The sequence below is a fragment of the Oncorhynchus clarkii genome, chromosome 4 (genome assembly GCF_045791955.1).
Source record: "Oncorhynchus clarkii lewisi isolate Uvic-CL-2024 chromosome 4, UVic_Ocla_1.0, whole genome shotgun sequence".
Classification (NCBI taxonomy): domain Eukaryota; kingdom Metazoa; phylum Chordata; class Actinopteri; order Salmoniformes; family Salmonidae; genus Oncorhynchus; species Oncorhynchus clarkii.
The window spans coordinates 62355712-62379131 of NC_092150.1; the positions used below are offsets into that span (position 1 = coordinate 62355712).

The window sequence follows — 23420 nt, forward strand, 5'->3', positions numbered from 1 at the left end:
CGACTGCAAGCCAGGCCCAACCTCACTAACGCGCTGGTGGTTGAATGGACAAACGTCCCTGCAGCAATGTTTAAACATCTAGTGGAAAGCCTTCCCAGAAGAGTGGAGAGGCTGTTCGAGGCGGGGGGGCAGCTTCATATTAACGCCTATGATCTTGCAATGAAATAATTGACGAGCACATGTCCACACATCACTCAATTTTTTTTTATTTTACAAGCAAATGACGAAAAGGTATGCATGCTTGTCTGGAGGAAGAACAGTACTGTGTACACTGTCTGGAGTCTTGGAGCTGCAAGTGCAACGGGTCTGCCTGCTTCATGGAGAAGAGGGGAGGCGCAGACAAGGAAATCAAGCTGCAGTGGCAGCTGTACAGGTAACTCATCCAAAGGGCTTTGACTTCGAGCACAGCAGAAAGCCAACACAATATGCCCCCCAACCTTAAGTTAACCTTAAGGTCGACCTAACATATTCTTTGGTTTTTCCACACAGGAAAAGCTCAAATGCGTAAGAAATATATTGCAGCGTTTCGTAAACACAGCTCTATAATGCTTTCTATTGTAAAGTTCAGTTGCATTTCTCATGAACGGGCATGCTATCAGAAGACAGCAACACATCCGTCAGCTACAGACTATTTTTCTCAGGTAAAATGCTATTTTAACTTAACGCGACTACTTTAGGAAATGTAGCTGGTTATGTTTTTTATGATAAAGATATGGCCATGCATTGTTTTTAGCAACAACATAAAGGGTTTTCATTGTAAACTAATTTACTTGTGTGGCTGCCAGTTTAGCACTACTGTTGTCATTGACAAGCCACTTTTTGCTTAATGATTTATACTATTTATGACAAAACTATATAGTTACATGTCCCTGATCCCTATTGAGAAAAATAAACACCTTTACTTTCAATATAAAACGCAAAGCATGTGAATACACAGCTGGACTCAAGGGTTCCTGCTTTCTCCTGCTGTGCTATTTACAAACACTTGACTGGCTCAACTGTTCTGGGGAACTAACAAGCTTCATAATGTAAAATGTGAAATGAACACCCATTTGCTTAGTCTCCTAAAGTATTGCACAATTTCACTTCGGGTATTTACTTAAAGCACAAATGTATTGAAAAATGTTCAAAAACATTGTTAGCAGTATTGAAAAACCATCACATGACCATTTCTAAATATCCTGGTACAGCCCAAGCCTAGACCAGGCACTAAAGCAGACTGGGAAATATAGAACAAAAAAATCGATTTACACAGCAGATAATACAAAATTGCCTGTTCTGAACTATCCACTAACTGATGCATTTGTCACTTCAAACCATACTTCCTTTAGATCGAAACCGTCAAAAGTACACTCAGGCTAATTTGTAAATAAAATGTCAGGCACCAAATAAAAAAAGTAAACATTGGCCAATTAAATACTTTTTTACATGTGAGTTCTGAAATTCTCCAAATGTGATCACTGGGAGAGAAAAAAATTAAGTTAGTGAATCCCTGCCCTACTGTCTGACTTAGTCATACATAAGCTGTTTGCTGGAACTCCAAGAAACATAGTCAAACGTATTTAAAAACTAGAGCATTTCAATCATTTTAGTATGGTTGATAGATACACATCCTTTAAAATATATTAGGGCAATGCAAAAAAACAAGGGGCTAATTTATGAAGTTGGAGAACTACGAGTGAGTATCATGAAACTATTATTTCACCATACCTGCACAAGTAATAGTAGCAAGATGGACTCCAGGTAACGTTAATGAAACTACTGGTCATTCATGCATTGAGTAAGTCACAGAATATTCGTTTCTCAGATAACTGATGGGCAATCAACTCAAACTGATCATTATCCATTCCCTATTTATTATGTTTATGGTTTTAGTTCATTCTGCATTGCAGATGTAAAGCTTTAAAAAAATATATTGGCTGTCTTTCTGTTAAATTGCCACAAGGCACGGCCCCAAGGCACTACCACATGCTTAGCATGATGCTACGGCCCACATGGGTGACGCAGGAGAACAAATGAAATGGAAAATTACTAACCCTAGTTACACAATGACAACACAAGTTGAGTTGTAGATTTAGTGAGCTACCTAGCTTTTGACATAAGATACATTACTGCATAGAGATGCACGTGTACCTCGGTCTAACTCCAAATCCATGCGCAGTATGCGAAAAACCCGCGCAGTCAAACTCAACCCAATCGTACCTTTTCTCTTGCCTGGGCAACAACAAAAAAACTGCTCGATTTCAAATACGTAGCCAGCCGTATACCTTACATTGCATCAAGCCATATGTAGATACATTTCTGAACATGTACAAAGATTTTTACTGGAGACCATGCTTGACAGTTTGATGAAATGTAGCGAGACTAGCCAACATATAGCGAACCATCCAACAAACAGGTGACATGGTTAACGTTAGCTAACTAACACCGATTGAATGAATGACTCAGCTACCGCGTTAGCAAGCGCCAAGCTACTACAGCTAGCGGTCGAATATGGGGGATGGTAATTCATTCGGCCACCACATGACATGTCAGTGAGAAATGCTATGGTGGTTTACGAGATAACTGGGCTCGTTGTCATTAAATAGACTACCTAGGAAGAGGAAGAAAACCGGGTTACGATGTTTTTAGCGCTTGTTGAGGGTTGAATCTACAGCCAGTTCTTCAGATGACGGATTGCTTGAGTCCATACAGTGCCACATGCTAGCAGCTTAGCTAGCAAGCAAAGTCAAGCAGACAGGCATGTATTAATCAAATCTTCACTCCACAAACCTTGGGATGGTACGGAGGTCCCCTGTTCCTTTATTCTCATCTTGCCGGGAGAACCACACCTCCAACAGCTTCTCGGTTCCCTCGAAGAAGTGTGCACCGTTCTCTTCCATCGTGGCACAGCAGACACCAATAACAGAAATTAAATGTAGGTTACGTTTTCAACTTAATTAGCTTGTCCTTGCTTGATCGTTATAATTTATTAAGTACAGTCCTTTAGCAATCCAGGTGTAATTTCTTGGTTTTACCGTCTTCCCTTTTACAGAGAATACTGTAGAGCGACTGCTAGCTAATATCACCGGCCATACTGTGGAAAGCGCAGAATGAGGACTGCACAGTGATTTTATTCACCTAGCCTATCACGTCACCCTCAAGTTAGTCGAATCACATTGGCGGGTCCTTTCCATTAAGTGGCGATTGGCTGAGGCAACTGTCAGTATGACAGAAGTGTGTACATTGCTAATCTCCAAACATATTACAAAATGATGGTTATGCCGATTTGCTACATGTACCTCTCTCATGTAACAGCTCAAGGCAATAGATGTCATATGGGCGATAGTATAGTAGACTTTTCCTCTAGTTGAGGCTACTTCAGAAAAAACTCACTTGATTATTTCTATTCAAAAACATATTGGAGACCTGCACATGTTGGGTCAAACTACAAAAGGGTGACACATTTGTTAATTTGAGTAATATATAACACATGAAATGTTGCAACTGATCTCCCCATTTTTTTTTTACTGATCATGAGTATGCAAGTGCAGTAACTGCCCTTTAAGTCTCCCGTGTGGCGCAGCGGTCTAAGGCACTACATCTCAGTGCTCGAGGCGTCACTACAGACCCTGGTTTGATCCTGGGCTGTATCACAACCGGCCGTGGTTGGGAATCCCATAGGGCGGCGCACAATTGGCCCAGTGTCGTCCGGGTAAGGGGAGTGTTTGGTCGTCATTGTAAAATAAGAATTTGTTCTTAACAGACTTGCCTAGTAAAATAAAGGTTCAATAAAAAACTCTCACGCAAAATGCGGAATGTAGTTTCACGAACCTTTTACTTCCATGTTGATAACTCAAACTGACGTTTTTGTAAACTACCTTCCCCAGAAAGCCTTGCGTGCCAATTAGAAACGTCAACGAGCCAGTGAACATTAAACGGAGTAGACCAAAATCCCAAACAAGGAAATGGTGGGGGAATAAAACGACAAGATGATTTAATTAATGCATGTAATAATTAATATTTTATATTATTGTAATTTAAGAAATATTTATGGGTTAAAATGGATTACGACTTCAAAACAAAGCTCGCGGCCGAACGAGAGAAGGTAGAAGATCTGTTCGAATATGAAGGTTGCAAAGTGGGTCGAGGCACATACGGGCACGTTTATAAAGCTAAGCGCAAAGACGGGTAAGATTCTGAACGTTATTGTTTACTCAATAAACTGATTGCAGAATGCGGTATGAAGACTATATCTCTCTGCACGTTGGACAGAGACTACATTTGAACCTCCCTGAGCTCTGCCAGTGTCTGTGTTTTTGTTTTCATGTACGCACTCACTCGCAACGGTCCTCCCCCAAAACAACACAGTGATGATGTTTATTATTTGACACCCTGTTCATGGTAACCCAGACTACTTTCAACATTAGTTATTTATATAAGTCTAATTTCGCCAGTAGAATCGTGTAAGCTATGATCTTGGTCAATTTGGCTAAGTTTTTGCTGCTTAAAATCATCATATTATTGCCAAGATCTCTCAAGAGCACTGACACAGTCGAACTTGATGCTGGAATGCAAATAAAACAAGTGTCACCGCAATGATTAGATTATACATTTTTGGCAAATACTTTATTATTATGGTTTTCTAATATGGATAAAATACTCATATCACACAATTAATCATTTTGTAAGTGTTTGCTGTTGCTGTTCCTTATTGACCATTTACACCAACATTTCTGTGGGATCATTTTAAAATACGTTGAAATTGTTTTTTTCCTGCACAAGCAAGTGATTGCTGTCTTTGATTCTCATTTGGGAACCAATCTCAAGATATGCCTGGAGCATTGACTTCTCTCCAGATTGGAGGGAAAGTGGAAATGTAGGCTATGCTATTTCGGTTTTGAGGAGGAGTAGATCCCTATATAACACTATCATTAGCCTATACTGGACCATTAGGCCTATTAGCCCAATCAGATATGCATATAGGACATAGGAACTCATCTGCACTGATCAATCAATACTGGAGGTAATCCAGTATATCACCTCCAGTATTGATTGATCAATGTGATGAGATCCTATATGTCTATCTGATTTATTTTCAGCAAACTTAACATGTGTAAATATTTGTATGAACATAAGATTCAACAACTGAGACATAAACTGAACAAGTTCCACAGACATGTGACTAACAGAAATTGAGTAATGTGTCCCTGAACAAAGGAGGGGTCAAAAACAAAAGTAACAGTCAGTATCGGGTGTGGCCACCAGCTGCATTAAGTACCGCAGTGCATCTCCTCCTCATGGACTGCACCAGATTTGCCAGTTCTTCTGTGAGATGTCACCAAACTCTTCCACCAAGGCACCTGCAAGTTCCCGGACATTTCTGGGGGGAATGGCCCTAGCCCTCACTCTCCGATCCTACAGGTCCCAGACGTGCTCAATGGGACTGAGATCCCGGGCTCTTCACTGGCCATGGCAGAACACTGACATTCCTGTCTTACAGGAAATCACGCACAGAACGAGCAGTATGGCTGGTGGCATTGTCATGTCAGGATGAGCCTGCAGGAAGGGTACAACATGAGGATGTCTTCTCTGTAACGCAGTTTTGAGATTACCTGCAATGACAACAAGCTCAGTCCGATGATGCTGTGACACACTGCCCCAGACCATAACGGACCCTCCACCTCCAAATTGATCCCGCTCCAGAGCCCAACTATTTAAGTCTTATGGGAAATATTGGGAATTAATGAAGTATGAAATAAGACAGTCATGAAGAGAGGTAAAGAAATAGCTGAACTTAAAAAATTGAGGGAAGAGAAACTTGATAAGGAAATACTTTCTCTAATCTCTATAGAGGACCTTGATGAAGAAGGAAAGGTTTTTTTCTTTAGAAATTGACCGAATATATATATATATATATATATATATATGAAGAGCGAGCAAAAGGTGCATTTGTAAAATCAAGAAAGAGATGGTTAGAGGAAGGTGAAAAACCCCCACAAAATACATACAATTTAGAGAGAAATTCTGAATTTACCTCAATTCATAAGCTTAATATAGATGGCAAAGAAAATTAAAACTCCAAAGATATTCCAAAATATGTTTCACAATTCTATGGTAATTTTTATACCAGTAATGTCTGTCCTACTGGTGACATATCTGCCTTTATAGACTCAGTCAAAAACTATGCAAAATTCATAGATGAAGACTTCCAAAAGTCTTGATGAATTTATTTATATTAATGAAATAAACAAATGTATCAGCAAGTTAAAAGAGAACAAATCTCCAGGGAATGATGGCTTTTATTAGTTCATTCTATAAATATTTTCAGGAGGATATTGTTGAATTTATTTATATTTAATGTTTTAAGGAGGCAATTGATTTAGGGGTCCTGCCTGTTTCTATGACACAAGGCCTCATTTCTGTAATGCCTAAACCAAACAAAGTTCCAATGATGTTTGAAAATTGGAGACCAATCACATTAACGAACATTGATGGAAAGCTACTTGCATCCATCTTTGCAGAAAGACTTAAAGGTATTATTGACCAAATCATTTATGATACCCAGTCTGTTTTTTTGAAGAGCTGACATATATATGTAATAATATTCAACTAGTTTTGGAATTGATAGACTACAATGAGCACATTATGGAATATAGCTTTGATACAGTTTAACATAATTTTTTATTTTTGAGACTCTTCGATTTTTGGATTTTGGTCAATATTTTCAAGGTGTACAATAATTAAGACACTTTACAATAATAGTAACGGCTCTGTTAAATTATCCATGGAACTTCACAGAGATTCGACATTAGACACGGAATTAAACAAGGATGCCCAATTTCTCCTTTCTTATTTGTATAGGTCACACAAGTTATGGCACTTCATATCAATAAGGATTGTTTTCGGAGTACTCAGATACAAGATAAAGAGAGAAGGTTCACAATTGGCTGACAACACCAATATTTTTTTTGAAAGATCATAATGAAGTCAGGAAAGCTATTGAGGGTATTAATGCCTTCTCACATGTATCTGGTTTATCTCTGAATATTAGGACATGTGAATTATTTGTGTTGAAAAGATGTGACTTAAACTAACGATGTGATCACATGTCTTGGTATTAAAGTTAGCAAAGATCAGAAAGAAAGGGCCAACTTAAATTTCTCTCCTATTGTAGAGGACATTGGAAAGAGATTTAACTCCTGGTTATTAAGAGATCTTTCTTTATCTGGATGTGTACTTTTGTCCAAATCTGAAGGTCTGTCCAGATTAGTTTATACCTCCCTTGCCTTGGATGTTCCTCTGTCAGTAACTAAAATGGTTGATACTAAATTATTTAACTTCACACGGAGGAATAAACCTAATTACTTAAGAAAAGCTGTAACATGAACCACCCAAAGTGAGGGAGGGTTGAATGCTCTGGATTTTAAAACCTCTATTACAGTCTTTAAGATCAAATGGATACAAAACTATTTAAGAAATAAGGATTGCATTTGGAATATAATCCCTAATTTAATATTTCAACAGATTTGTGGTCTAGAATTCTTACTCAAATGCAACTTTGATGTGAATAAAGATCCCTATTAAGCTTGCTAACTTTTATAAACAAGTACTTCTAACTTGGAACCTCATGTACAAACCATTTTACCCACATAGATATACAATCTGGAATAATAAAGACTTAAAATACAAAAACAAGTCGTTTTTTTCCAGAACTGGTTTGACAACAGCGTTATCTGGGTTAAACAATTATTGGATGATGATGGACAACTATATGATTATCCAGAATTCATGAGAACACAAATGTTACATTCTCTCCTGAGGAGTTTCAAATAGTTGTTTGAGCTGTCCCTAAAGGTGCTATTCTTCTTTTGGGAGAATAAAACAATACTCCAAGTGCCACTTTTGAGGATTTTGTAGCCTCAATACTGCTAAAATGAATTAACATTTTTTAACTCTAAATGTAATAACATGTATATAAGAACTCCGTCAAGATGTTACTATTGCATCTGCTAGAATATACTGGAATGCAGCCCAAGGACAAGTGAACTGGAACAAAGTCTCGTTGTCATCTGGTAAATATTGTAAATCTAATAAGGTGAAAGAAGTATCATACAAACTCATTCATAGAATCTACCCTGTAAAGACCTTTATCATACACAGATTGTGAGTGTTCTTATGTCAGAAGATTGTATTTTAAAAGAAGCAACTATTAATGTTAATTTGAAAGACTCTTTCTTTTATTTTGATCCAAATGATATGGACTCTGATTTAACTTTCATTGTTCTTTCTTTATTTTTCATTCAGATTCTATATCCATAAAATGAAGTGGGCGGAGAACAAACCCCTCTTCACGTTGTTTTAAGATGGAATTGAAATATTATTTTGAAAATTATCAGTAAGTGTAAAAACAAAAAAGCAATACTTACTATAAAACTTTTATACAAATGGAAAATGTATCTCAAATGTACCCCTGTCTGTTAGGTATATATACTCTTGTTTGGCCTGCCACACACACACACACACACACACACTATACAATAGAAAAAAGAAAACATTTTACCCCCTTTTCTCCCCAATTTCGTGGTATCCAATTGTTACTAGTTACTATCTTGTCTCATCGCTACAACTCCCGTATGGGCTCGGGAGAGACGAAGGTCGAAAGCCATGCGTCCTCCGAAACACAACCAAGCCGCACTGCTTCTTAACACAGCGCGCATCCAACCCGGAAGCCAGCCGCACCAATGTGTCGGAGGAAACACTGTGCACCTGGCGACCTGGTTAGCATGCTCTGCGCCCGGTCCGCCACAGGAGTCGCTAGTGTGCAATGAGACAAGGATATCCCTACCGGCCAAACCCTCCCTAACCTGGACGACGCTAAGCCAATTGTGCGTCGCCCCATGGACCTCCCGGTCGCGGCCGGCTGCAACAGAGCCTGGGCTCGATACAATACATTTCTTAAACATAAGAATGAGTGTGAATTTTTGTCACAACCTGGCTCGTGGGAAGTGACGAAGAGCTCTTATAGGACCAGTGCACAAATAATAATAATAATTTTGCTCTTTATTTAACCATCTCACATATAAAACCTAATTTGTTAATCGAAAATTGTAAATAACTCACCACAGGTTAATGAGAAGGGTGTGCTTGAAAGGATGCACATAACACTGCAATGTTGGGTTGTATTGGAGAAAGTCTCAGTCTTAAATCATTTTCCACACACAATCTGTGCCTGTATTTAGTTTTCATGCTAGTGATGGCCGAGAAACCACTCTCACATAGGTACGTGGTTGCAAAGGGCATCAGTGTCTTAACAGCGTGATTTTCCAAGGCAGGATACTCTGAGCGCAGCCCAATCCAGAAATCTGGCAGTGGCTTCCGATTTTAAATTCAATTTTCACAGAACCGCTTGTTGCAATTTCAATGAGGCCCTCTTGTTCAGTAAGTGGACTGGAGGCAGGGCATGAAAGGGATAACAAATCCAGTTGTTTGTGTCATCCATTTCAGTTAAGTACCTGCGTTATTACGCACCCAACTCACTCAGGTGCTTCGCTATATCACATTTGACATTGTCCATAAGCTTGAGTTCATTTGCATACAATAATGAAAAGTCCTGTGTGTTGTTCTTGTTAATGCAGACAGAGAAGAGCTCCAACTTCTTAATCATAGCCTCAATTTTGTCCCTCACATTGAATATAGTTGCGGAGAGTCCCTGTAATCCTAGATTCAGATCATTCAGGTGAGAAAAAACATCACCCAGATAGTCCAGACGTGTGAGAAACTCATCATCATGTAAGCGGTCAGACAAGTGAAAAATGATGGTCTCTCAATTCAAAAACACGTGTCAATACTTTACATGGTCGCTGCCCATATCATTGAATAGTGCCGAAAATGCACGAGAGTTCAGGGACCTTGCTTTAACAAAGTTAACCATTTTCACTGTAGTGTCCAAAACGTCTTTCAAGCTGTCAGGCATTCCCTTGGCAGCCAGAGCCTCTCGGTGGATTCTGCAGTGTACCCAAGTGGCGTCGGGAGCAACTGCTTGCACGCGCGTTACCACTCCACTTTGTCTCCCTGTCATGGCTTTTGCACCATCAATAAAGAAACCAACAAAAGCAGCAGCTACGTTTGGCTACATACAGACCGTTAGTGGAATTCCCCCGAGAGAGTAACGGTTAATGTTTTTGGATGTTAATTATTTGACATTGTGTTGTTATTTTGCTGAACAGTAGGTGGTTTAATTTTATTTTTGGCAGTGAAACGAGGTTACTCAGGCGAGAAAAAAATCTCACCCAAATGTATAGCCCCGGTGGAAAATATAAATGGACTGTTTGAAAATGTGAAAAAAAAAACATGTATATATTTGGCGTATCCCTGACGGCATTGCACATACCCCAGTTTGGGAATATCTAGTTTACAGTATACTAAAATGAACTAATAGTATATAGTGGGCTCCGGAGTGGCGCAGCGGTCTAAGGCACAGTCCCTGGTTCAAATCCAGGCTGCATCACATCCGGCTGTGATTGGGCGGCGCACAATTGGTCCAGCGTGGTCTTGGTTTGGCCAGGTTAGGCCGTCATTTGTAAATAAGAATTTGTTCTTAACTGACTTGCCTAGTTAAATAAAATAAAAATATGTAGTATATACTCATTAAGTATGTAGTATACAGTATGGGTATTTGAACAGAGAAGAGGGATTGTCTCTATCCGCATACAGTGCCTTGCGAAAGTATTCGGCCCCCTTGAACTTTGCGACCATTTGCCACATTTCAAGCTTCAAACATAAAGATATAAAACTGTATTTTTTTGTGAGGAATCAACAACAAGTGGGACACAATCATGAAGTGGAACGACATTTATTGGATATTTCAAACTTTTTTAACAAATCAAAAACTGAAAAATTGGGCGTGCAAAATTATTCAGCCCCCTTAAGTTAATACTTTGTAGCGCCAACTTTTGCTGCGATTACAGCTGTAAGTCGCTTGGGGTATGTCTCTATCAGTTTTGCACATCGAGAGACTGACATTTTTTCCCATTCCTCCTTGCAAAACAGCTCGAGCTCAGTGAAGTTGGATGGAGAGCATTTGTGAACAGCAGTTTTCAGTTCTTTCCACAGATTCTTGATTGGATTCAGGTCTGGACTTTGACTTGGCCATTCTAACACCTGGATATGTTTATTTTTGAACCATTCCATTGTAGATTTTGCTTTATGTTTTGGATCATTGTCTTGTTGGAAGACAAATCTCCGTCCCAGTCTCAGGTCTTTTGCAGACTCCATCAGGTTTTCTTCCAGAATGGTCCTGTATTTGGCTCCATTCATCTTCCCATCAATTGTAACCATCTTCCCTGTCCCTGCTGAAGAAAAGCAGGCCCAAACCATGATGCTGCCACCACCATGTTTGACAGTGGGGATGGTGTGTTCAGGGTGATGAGCTGTGTTGCTTTTACGCCAAACATAACGTTTTGCATTGTTGCCAAAAAGTTCAATTTTGGTTTCATCTGACCAGAGCACCTTCTTCCACATGTTTGGTGTGTCTCCCAGGTGGCTTGTGGCAAACTTTAAACAACACTTTTTATGGATATCTTTAAGAAATGGCTTTCTTCTTGCCACTCTTCCATAAAGGCCAGATTTGTGCAATATACGACTGATTGTTGTCCTATGGACAGAGCCTCCCACCTCAGCTGTAGATCTCTGCAGTTCATCCAGAGTGATCATGGGCCTCTTGGCTGCATCTCTGATCAGTCTTCTCCTTGTATGAGCTGAAAGTTTAGAGGGACGACCAGGTCTTGGTAGATTTGCAGTGGTCTGATACTCCTTCCATTTCAATATTATCGCTTGCACAGTGCTCCTTGGGATGTTTGAAGCTTGGGAAATCTTTTTGTATCCAAATCCGGCTTTAAACTTCTTCACAACAATATCTCGGACCTGCCTGGTGTGTTCCTTGTTCTTCATGATGCTCTCTGCGCTTTTGACGGACCTCTGAGACTATCACAGTGCAGGTGCATTTATACGGAGACTTGATTACACACAGGTGGATTGTATTTATCATCATTAGTCATTTAGGTCAACATTGGATCATTCAGAGATCCTCACTGAACTTCTGGAGAGAGTTTGCTGCACTGAAAGTAAAGGGGCTGAATAATTTTGCACGCCCAATTTTTCAGTTTTTGATTTGTTAAAAAAGTTTGAAATATCCAATAAATGTCGTTCCACTTCATGATTGTGTCCCACTTGTTGTTGATTCTTCACAAAAAAATACAGTTTTATATCTTTATGTTTGAAGCCTGAAATGTGGCAAAAGGTTGCAAAGTTCAAGGGGGCCGAATACTTTCGCAAGGCACTGTATATGTGCATTTAGGAACATGAATCAGGATTGTGGCCAGATGAGTGTAGTGGCCATGTAGGCTTTTGTGGGGGTCAAAAGGTATCCTGTGGACTGTGTGTGAGGCTTCAGCATGCTTCAGTTCGGCTGGCGGCTAGCGAACCAAACGAGCGTGCTCGCATACTCAAAAGACCTTTGCTTGAAAAAACAGAAAAAAAAGTGTCAATAGTACTGTTTTCCCTATTTGAGATGCCGTAGCCAGTTCACTTCCTCAAAATAGTCAGAAGTAATTTAAGATAACTCAAGAAATCTGTCATTAATTTAGACGTTTTTGCCGAGGAGATCTTAGGTGGCGCCATTTTACACCTACAGTAACTAAGATGTTTGGTGCTGTATTTCTCAATGAAAAATGTGCATGAAAACGAGTCGTCTCTCGTTGAATGACAACAAAGACTTTATTGAAGAAACCCTGCAGTTGGCCAATCACGATCGAAGGGGCGTAGAATTAGTCTCCCGAACGTCGGCTAGCCTCGAGGAAAAACGTGTGTGGCCAACAGTCAAAAAAACCCTCACCGAAGTCCAAACCGAACAAAAACATCACAAAATGTCACCGTAATATATGCACAAAATCTTCTGAACTGTTTCGGGAGGGAAGCATCCTTTATTTACCATTCGTATTATGTGGTGGAAAATAGCAAAAGAAAAAGCACCCCACACCCTACAAACTCATGTTTTGTATTCTTGTTGTGCATTAGCATTTTCTATGACTAGACAGTCCACTGTGTTGTTCATGATTACAGTGTTGTTTACTGTGCATCAGGCAAGTTGGAGATGTCATGTTTGATTAAAAAAAACAAAAAAACACATCCACTCACTATGCATTTGTAGTACAACATTTGGTCTCCATTATCCAAGGTTTTTCACCAAAACCATTTTCTGCAATCGAACACGTTTGAAATAGGCTCAATAATATTTTCTGAAAAGTCAATATTGGGTTAACAAATGTTCCCCTACTACTAGGATACGGCTTATCTCAGATAATCAATTGTCCCCTGTATCGTAGTGTGCTGTATGTGTGCATACCACAATATGTCTCACATTTCTTCATTGGCAGGCACATCTCATCAATGCATTTTCCCACCACCAGCAAGTTTTTACAAGGGCATAGGAATACCCTCAGAATACAATGTCAAGAAAAAATCCCTCCGATTTTTCCTGACGCTGCATTTATTAAATAAAATCCTATTTGTCTTTGATCATTCTGATTCCGCACTGTGTGTGCTGTGAGTTCTGTATGTAGGCTATGATTGAAGCCAGAGCGTGTGTTTGCATTGGGGTTTGAAATGCAGGGTGGTTAGATAATGATGAGAGGCTTCACTCAACAACAACAGAGCACGCCCGTGGCGAGGGAATAGCTGTCTTCAGCAAGAGGATGTTGCTAATGGCAGGGATTCTACTGTTCCGCAAGAACACGTCGAGCAGTCCGTCTCCATCATTTCCATATCCCCTGTCCTTTCTGACTCTCGCTCATAAACACACAACCTTCAATACCCGATGCAGTATTTTATTCATCTATCTATGCTTGAGAACAAGGGACTTGTCCCTGTGTTACATTGCCAAAGAAATAAAGCTGGTTTGTGATGTCCTGTTTTTTTGTGGTTATTTGTCTGTTTCTCTGCAGGAACGATGAGAAGGAGTATGCACTGAAGCAAATTGAAGGAACTGGAATATCGATGTCTGCTTGCAGGGAAATTGCTGTAAGTTAATATATTGCTTAAGGGCGCTGTATAGTCCTTTCTCCTACAATGTTGTTTTCCCTTCTCCTGTGTTTTCTCCTACAATAAGATATTAAGTGTAGTCGCTGCACCATGCCATTTTCTTGACTTTAACCCTTTAGCTGGTGCTATATTAAAGAGTAAAAACCTAAGAACTGTTCTACTTTGTCTGTAGAGTGTATTCCTGTACTGATGTGCTTCTGGGATTGTAATAGCGCCAGAGTTGTGCAGTGTTCCTAATGGCATAAAGAATAGAGACATCACCATGTAAACATGATTATATATATATATATATATATAAGGTTTGCACATTTTATGGCTCCCACACGTCTACTGTATAGTGTTCAGGCCTCCAATGTGTTATAAACAATACAATATTTGCCTTTGGTGCAAAGAGAGAAACACACACAAACGAGTGCCCCTTGTGAAGAAGCTGGCGTCCACCCAGCTCCTCTTTTCTTACACTCAGCGGTCGCTTACATTTTTCACTTGCTCTGCAGGTTATTCCTAACCCAGTGCAAAGCAGAAGCAGTCCAAGAACACATGCTACACACAGGGGAGCTGTAGCCTCGTACCAACCGTCTTGATTTCCGTGAGCTTGTCGATTTTTAAGGCAGCCCCCCCCCGCACCCCTCTGATTCAGAGGGGATTGAGTGAAGTGCGGAAGAGACGTTTTTTAGTTGAACGCATTCAGTTGTACAACTGACTAGGTATCTTCCCTTCGCTTTCCCTACATTTTGTTTCGGTACACGGATGTGATGTGTCTGGGTAGCGAAGTAGAATGTAAGCTCGTGAGATCGGGATGGTTCGTACCAGGCTAGGGGAGCTGACTGGGAAATGTTATGTAAGTTCCACATACCAACCTCTCTAGGTATGTGATACATGATCCACACAATATCAGAATGTTGTATGATGGTTACACTACTTGTTGTGGTGACAAACCTACTGTGTATTCTACCCACAATACAGTCAAGCTTACTCAGTGGATGATGGTTGGCTGCAAACCGTGAGAGTAATAAGGATGTGTGCGTTATTGTTTGGCTGGCTAATCTTAAAGAAAAAACTGTTCTTTGGGGTGGGGGTCTTGAACACATTGTTAGTATCAATAATCAGAGTCAAATCAAATATAACATTTTTGGAATAGAAGTGGTAATATGCATGGTATTTGCCTGATATGTACACAATAAGATAATAGATAATGAATGTGTTGCATTTACAGATATAGTGGGTACTCACTGGGCACAGACGTCAATTCATCATCAGTTCCAGGTTGGTTCAACGTAAATTCATTGAAATTAAATGGAAACAATGTTGAATCAAATAGTGTGTGCCCAGTGGGTATTGTAGTATGTGTATACTAGAGCAGCTACGTTGACTTGGGGTGTGTTTGAGTGGTTATGGGTTGCATTTGTGATTGTCTGTAAGGGTTGGATGTGTGGCGAGTCAGTGTGAATAGTCTCTAAAATGCAGATAGTCTCTTGCGTGAAAATAGTCTCAAAGGTACAGGTCTGTGTAGGGAGACCAGCTAGGGTTAGCTGTTCAGCAGTGTGATGGCCTGGCGGTAGAATTGAACAGAGGTACAGGCGTATTTTGGCTATAAGCCGCTGCCTCAGCTCTGACTGCAGTACTGCATAAAGGGACTGACTGGATACTCCATCTGGACCTGTCTACACCTGCTCAGCCCAAACTCTCACTATCCAACACTCATCATTCCCATCCCAGGAGTGGGGACACCTATGGTATCCTTTCCAGGTGACCCTTAACACTTTAGCCCCACATAGTGTTAAACCCATAGAGATCCTGTTTAATTACAATAGGGGCTAGATCATAAAACCTCAGCGTTTTAGAATGGGGTGAAAATGGCAGCCATATTTGTCAGGAAAACATCCAAACCAGTCTAATTGGAATGAATGGCAGAAGAGGCACAATCCGGCTTTTACTTATGTAGGAACATAAAAGAGCAAACTATGGTTGACCAACTCCCTGACCAAAATGGCTGACCTTTCATCATAAGAAGGTTCATGTCCATTCTAGTATTCTAATTCCTCATTCTATGGTTCACCCACTCTGCTTTCAGAAGTAGCTATACAGGGAAACGATCATAGAATTAGGAATTACAATAGTAATTAAATAGGTAATTGAATAGAATATCTATGATAATTATAACAGAACATGAAACTTTCATTCAAAAAAAGCTCAAATTCTACTATGGCAGCATTGCTTTGTTTTTTGAACCATCAGATGGAAATTCTGGCAAGGAATGTTACTAAAATTGTTCTGAATGAAAGTAAATATTGGTGTGTTTTGTTGGTGATCTGGCCCAGTATTGGGAATCTAGCTAGCGTGTTAAGCCTGTTCTGTTTGCATAGCACCCCTCTCCCAGTTTCTCTCCACAGTGGATCCTATCATCCTGGCCTATGACCGTGTGTAGCTGCACACTGTTAGTCGGTGTCAGGTTACTGCTCTGACTGTATTACTGCTCTGCTTCTCTCTCTCTCCTGGCGCCGTCCTCTAGTTTGTGCTACAGGAGACTGAATTGTCAGATGGCACAGAGTTCTGGCCAGTGTGCAATTTTTCCTTCGTGTGATCTCTGATGCTTATTCATTGTACTATAAACTGATGGATTAGTCAGCCCTGTGTCACCACTGGCTGGCTTGCCCTCATGACTACTATAACTTGTGATGCTGTTGAAATGCAAACATGTCCCTGGAAAATTGCCCATAGTTAGTTCAATTCATGGACACCCTCAGGAGGAAAGCTGCAGACCTGAGTTCAAATACAAGCCTGTTTGTCATTTAAAAACATATTTTCATTAAATACTTACTTTCTTTGTATTTATACCCCGAATCAACTGCTTCTATTGGAAGTAGGCCTATTTGAAAGTATTCCAAATACATGATTTCAAATACCAAACAGACCTGGGTTCAAATGCATGGGAGCATTTATTTGTATTTAAAAAAGCACTATGTTCAAATTAGCGCAATGAGAGTTAATCAGTTCTAAAATGTTAGTGCACGTTTTTATTGTGATTAATCGCATTGTCTGTAAGTATTCAAAATACACTGAAAACATATTGTACAAGTGGGAAATAGGACAAATAAAAGCACCCACCAAATTAGTATTATTATTATTAGATGAGCAGTCCAACAGAAGGCTCCCATCATCACATCACATAACACCCCGAGGGGCGCCTGCTGAAGTTAACAGCCACCAGAAATGGGGATTTTGCTCAAAGTCTCTCAGACCAACTTTGCTTCAACAGAACAATGGACTCGTTGTGTCACCACCACTGCAACCCCCCATTTTGTTGTGCAAACTGTGCTAGAGTTTAATGTTTGGTATGCCACACTCACAACTGACTGAGGGAGGTTTTGCTGCCATGTGTTATTGGTTTTCGTGCATTCAAATGGCTTGAGGATCTTTTTTGCTTTTTCCATGTTGGTATGTCCCTTCAGAAGTTGTGGAAAAATCATTATGTGTAATACATTTTCAGAAGCGAATGTACAGTACTTTTTGAAATTGCGCAATCATTGGAATTAATTAATTAATTAATTCAAGCTTTTGCATAATGTAATGGGTAATGTTTCCTCATGAAACCAGATGACTGGATGTCCTTTGGGTGGTGGACCATTCTTAATACACATGAGAAACTGTTGAGCATGAAAGACCCAGCAGCGTTGCAGTTCTTGACACTCCCAAACCAGAGCGCCTGGCACCTACTACCATACCCCGTTCAAAGGCACTTAAATCTTTTGTCTTGCCAATTCACCTTCTGAATGGCACACATACACAATCCATGTCTCATTTGTCTGGAGGCTTAAATATCCTTCTTTCGCCTGTCTCCTCCCCTTAATCTACACTGATTTTGAAGTGGATTTAACAGGTGACATCAATAGGGGATCATAACATTCACCTGGTCAGTCTGTCATGGAAAGAGCTAATTTTTTGTGCACTCAGTGTATGTTGATGTGTAGACCTATTAATTGTATTGAATTAAGCAAGGTCTTGTAACTCATCTGCGTCAAAGGATCCACATGTAACCACTGCACTGTGCACTGCCACTGAGCTGGTTGTTGAAACAGAGCTTAAAGCAACTGGTTGCATAATGTACTATAGACCAGTCAGTGGGGATTCAAGTTGAACCTCTCTCACCCCTTAAACCCCTGTTACACAGGAGACTATCTTTAGATGATACTGGGTAAGTCCTCAGGATGTGAACTGACCTGTGGAGGCCTGTACTAAATAAAGGCCTCCGTGTGTGTGAGCCTTCCTAGAGAAAGAGTCCTGCTCGCTTTCACTCTGGTCAGTCAGTGGGTTTATCCATGTCTGTGGTTGATGGGGTTTCTCAATCACTTTTTATCTGTCGACTTTTACTAGATACAGCGGTAGCATTGTATTAAACATATCTTTTCGATGTGTCATTCTCCGTTTTCTCTCAAACTCAGTCGGTGGTCAATAGACCTAGTGGTTTGGTGGTAGGCTTACTTCTCATAAGTGGGCTATTGCCGCTTATGGTGTGGCCTGAGGTCTGCCAGTACTTCTCATAAGTGGACTATTGCCGCTTATGGTGTGGCCTGAGGTCTGCCAGTACTTCTCATAAGTGGGCTATTGCCGCTTTTGGTGTGGCCTGAGGTCTGCCAGTACTTCTCATAAGTGGGCTATTGCCGCTTATGGTGTGGCCTGAGGTCTGCCAGTACTTCTCACTTGTTGTCCAAAGGCTTTTTCGGTCCATGACTCATGCAGAAAATCTGAGCAGTGTATTGGCACTGCAAACCCAATTAAAAACCCTGTTATTGTGCAATTCTGGCATCCATTTCACCCATTCTACTTCGAGAGTCTATTTCTAAACTAACAGGTGTGGGTCTGTTGTTGGTCCAATTTAGATTGACCCACCTCAAGGGTTGAAACATTGTTTGAAATGCGGCGTTTCCCCTGAAGCAAGTCCCATTTTTTTCTCTTTAGTTTTATATCAGAAAACGGCTTTTGTTTTAATACAATAAAAGGGGACCAGGGTAAATGTCCTTCAGACGAAACAATGACAACAGTGATTTGCACAATATGTACTATGTTTCACGAAAACAAGAGGGAGGGCCAGAAGGAAATGAGGGAGTGAGTGAGTTTTTTATGTTGTAAAAAAGTTTTTTAAAAGGCACTCTCAGGGGATCTTTCATCAGATAAGCCCACATTGGGAAGGGCGACACATTGGCTAAGCTACACATTACGTCTTAACACTACGCCACGCAAAACCACACCACAGGAAACCTTGGCAATCAGGTTTACTAGGGGACAGGGATAATGGGTCCCTCGACACAAGACACCTGATACTGAATTTTCCTGTGAATCCTATGATCATGGATTCCCTCTGGGACCTGCTTTGGCTCGATCTCAGAGTAGTTCTGCTCTTCACTCCGTCAGCCAGACCCAGTCAGCTATTCTCTCCCACCATTCTAATCACTGTGCAAACATGACCATATTTTGGTTGTGTTTGCTTAGGGAGGGGGTTAACGGGCTCTCTCACTTGGTTTCCATGGATGAAATGAGAGTCAGTGACAGTGTGTCCATGCCGAGGAAGGTCTTTTTTTAGTACAGTAGCTCGATAGGGGAGACGGTTGTATGATTGGAATTTTGTTTCATATGAAGTTAAAAAAGGAAAATAGAGGTAGAAGCTAGCTTAATGATGATATAAAACCAATGGCCATTTTAAATTGAATTGCTCTGTGCATCTTTTTATGGCACACATTAGCCATGAGATGGGTTCTTCAGGGGAGTTATATTACGTACCTAAGAGAACCTGCGTGTGGGTATCCGTTCTGTTCAAGAATATGCTGCTAGTAGCTACGCTAATCTTCCCCAGAGCCACAGACACCATGGTTACTCAATGACACAGCAGAGTCAGCAGGTTCTGGGCGACATGGAATAACAAGAGCAAATGGCTGGCGGGGCGGCACGAGCAGAGAGAGCGGAATGCTTGCCTTGCCTTCACTTTGTTCAGTCTCAGGGGAAAAGCTTGGCGTAATGGTTCTCTGTCCCAAACACACAGCAGCATGCCTCCTGGATTTATCGACCCAGTGCACTGTAGCCGCGTGAGGGAAGCCAGCGAGTTAGTTAGTCCTCGGATACGTCCACAAATAGCACCCTATCCCTTATGTAGTGCGCTTCTTTTTATTAGGGCCCATATTGGCTCTGGTTAAAAATGAGAGCACTATATAGGATGTCATTTAAGACCCAACCCAACTCAAGGAAACACTGTTTTCTTGTGGTTCCTCTCACTCTCTTATCCCCCTTTGCGCCCAGTCACATTAGTGACTTGTTTTGACTCTTGATCATTGAGTGTAATACAAAACCCACATTGATCTAAACCCTTGTACAGTACCAGTCAAGTTTGGACACACCTACTCATTCCAAATAATGTATTGTGTCATTTCGGAGTCACTTTTGTTGAAAATGAGAATATAGTATTTTTATAAACACTTCTACATTTACGTGGATTAATAATATAATTTCAAGCATTCCACATGAAGCTGGTTGAGAGAATGCCAAGAGTGTGCAAAGCTGTCATCAAGGCAAATGGTGGCTATTTGAAGAATGTGAAATATAAAATATATTTTGATTTGTTTAACACTTTTTGGGGGGTTACTACAGTACGTGCTTCCTTGTGTGTTATTTCATAGTGTTGATGTCTTCACTATTATTCTACAATGTAGAAAATAGTAAAAATAATGAAAAAACCTTGAATGAGTAGGTATGTCTACACTTTTGACTAGTACTGTAAATGTGACAATGTATCATGTGCTAATGACTGCCTAAGCTTAAATGTTCCTAGAAATAAACTGAATTGTTAGCTATTTAACTGTCCAAATGATATGTGGTGTTATTTACAGTTTATAAGGGCCAGGGGTGGTTAGTGGCCTGAAAGCCAAAGACCTCGTGGATCCAGGTCTTATGTGCCCTCTTTTTAAAGGTGTATTGGCTGTCCTGGCCACAGAGGCTGTGCTAACGTTTGACCCAAATCTAGCCAGAGCTTTCCCTGTAAAAAGAAAAAAGACACATTTTTCCCAGAACAGACCAAGGACTTGTTCTTGCCACACATTCACTATGAGGGTTCTGGTGAGGCTACATTGTTTTAAATACATTTTTCTTGTACTCAATTTGTATTTTCTTTCCTGTTATTGTTACTGATTTCGACAGATAAACAGGAAAGGTTTGAAGCAGGAAATGTGTACAATATTGGGATTTACAGCACGGTCACAAAAGATTGATGACACAAGACGTGTCTATTTTATGGATCGAGCAGATTGATAGTGCATAAATCGTGACCTTTTCATGTTAATTGCCACGCTATGTGTAGCAGAAAATCAGGGACACAAATCCGAACAAAGATGGCAACAACTCAGACCACGAGACAGCTCGTGCCTTGACTGCCCCATGTACCTGAGCATGTTGAGGTACTACCTTAAAGGGATACTTCGGGATTTGGGCTATGAGGTGCCTTATCTACTTCACCAGGGTTCCGATTAACATGTGGATACCTTTTTTATGTCTCTGTGTCCAGTAAGGAAGGAAGTTAGAGGTAGTTATGTGGAAGTCTGTGTATCTGCTAGCATTGCCCCATGTACCATGGGGTATGACATTATTGATGAATATGAGCAATAGTATTAGAATAAATCATTCAAATACTGAGCTATATTGTATATTATTTATCCACATAAATAATATCCACATAATTTACTATTCATTTATATTGGGCACAAAATAATCTGAAACACAACCAAAATTATCAGCAAATGCATCCAACAAGTTTGTAAAGGTACAACCTTCATGTAGTCATTGCCTGCTAGGAATATGGAACCAAATACTAAACTTTTGACTACTATAATTATAAGAATCTTTAGGGGTGTCAATAATTTGGACCCCTACCTTTTTGAGAGAAAAAATGTATTACTTGCTGAACAAATATCTTTCTCTGAGCAATTCTATTAGTATTAAATAATACTATTACCTTGTTTTTTTTGCATACAATATAACTCACAATTTAAATTATTTTATTTTATACAGTCATTAAATATTGCTCATCTTTATCAAGGGTGTCAATAATTTCAGACCCCAATGTTGATATGACCTCATCTTGACCCAGTCAGACTTTTTCTATACTCCGCGCAGTAAAATGTCCCATGGAATAGCTGCCATTTTCTTCCTGTGACCCGAAGAGAGAGAGAGAGAGTGGATTACGGGCATCTGATTACGGCAGTGAGGTTTCACTAAGGCGATGCCCCCTGTCAAGGAACATGAACATTGACAGAGGCTGTCCTCCTGGTTACAGCACGTTGTTGTTGCACTATCCTCGCTTTACTCTTGTTCTGTGTTCTCAAATTCACTTCAGATTGGAGTGATTCTACAAAGGTCCAATCCCCTGTGATGGACTCACTGCAATAAGCTTATTGAGTCTGTGTCAAAGGGGATTGAGTATTAACCTGAAATGTTAAAATGAAAAACCAGCACTGTTATCCTACTGTACTATATGCATATTCTGGAATTCCCCAGGATAAATACAATGTGTTGTTATACCAGATACTGTTTGCTCTTTATCATAACAAAATGAACTTTTAGACATTTCGTAGTCAAGTGACTGCACAGGATCACTGTTTTATTAGTTTAGATGATTATAAACAGTGCATACTGTTGAACGCTGTACTATGAGAAACAGTGGAGGCTGCTGAGGAGAGGACGGCTGATAGTAATGGCTGGAATGGAGTCAATGGAATCGTATCAACCACCCAGAAACCATATATTTGATACCATTCCATTGACTCCATTACAGGTATTATTATGAGTCGTCCTCCCCTCAGCAGCCTCCACTGATGAGAAACCAGATGTGTGACGGTCATGGAATTTTGAATGACGATTATCGGCCAGCCAAATGAAGCGGTCACCATACACTATACAGTTGAAGTCGGAAGCTTACATACACTTAGGTTGGAGTCATTAAAACTTGTTTTTCAACCACTCCACACATTTCTTGTTAACAAACTATAGTTTTGGCAAGTCGATTAGGACATCTCCTTTGTGCATGACACAAGTAATTTTTCCAACAATTGTTTACAGACAGATTATTTCACTTATAATTCACTGTATCACAATTCCAGTGGGTCAGAAGTTTACATACATTAAGTTGACTCTGCCTTTAAACAGCTTGGACAATTCCAGAAAATTATGTCATGGCTTTAGAAGCTTCTGATAGGCTAATTGACATAATTTGAGTCAATTGGAGGTGAACCTGTGGATGTATTTCAAGGCCTACCTTTAAACTCAGTGCCTCTTTGTAGACCTCCACAAGTCTGGTTCAT

The 23420-nt window shown here is 40.2% G+C and overlaps 2 protein-coding genes across 7 annotated transcripts in view; one reads left to right on the forward strand and one right to left on the reverse strand.

Annotated features, from left to right (window-relative positions):
* The window catches only part of LOC139407061 (S-adenosylmethionine decarboxylase proenzyme-like), a 28780-nt gene extending 25693 nt beyond the window's left edge, over nt 1-3087 (reverse strand). For 3 of the 4 annotated variants that reach the window (XM_071150381.1, XM_071150380.1, XM_071150377.1), the window contains exon 1: nt 2773-3087. In XM_071150381.1, the coding sequence (XP_071006482.1) occupies nt 2773-2882 (110 nt within the window). In that variant the 5' untranslated portion in view covers nt 2883-3087. The remainder of the gene's footprint in view (nt 1-2772) is intronic. The other variant, XM_071150378.1, reaches the window with a different exon arrangement.
* Nucleotides 3088-3901: 814 nt separating this feature from the next.
* Nucleotides 3902-23420, forward strand: part of LOC139407062 (cyclin-dependent kinase 19) — a 64010-nt gene continuing 44491 nt past the window's right edge. Inside the window, exons 1-3 of one of the 3 annotated variants that reach the window (XM_071150384.1) lie at nt 3923-4170; nt 8287-8377; nt 13983-14058. In XM_071150384.1, the coding sequence (XP_071006485.1) occupies nt 8346-8377; nt 13983-14058 (108 nt within the window). In that variant the 5' untranslated portion in view covers nt 3923-4170; nt 8287-8345. Of the gene's footprint in view, nt 4171-8286; nt 8378-13982; nt 14059-23420 lie in introns of all 3 variants that reach the window. The other 2 variants (XM_071150382.1, XM_071150383.1) reach the window with 2 other exon arrangements.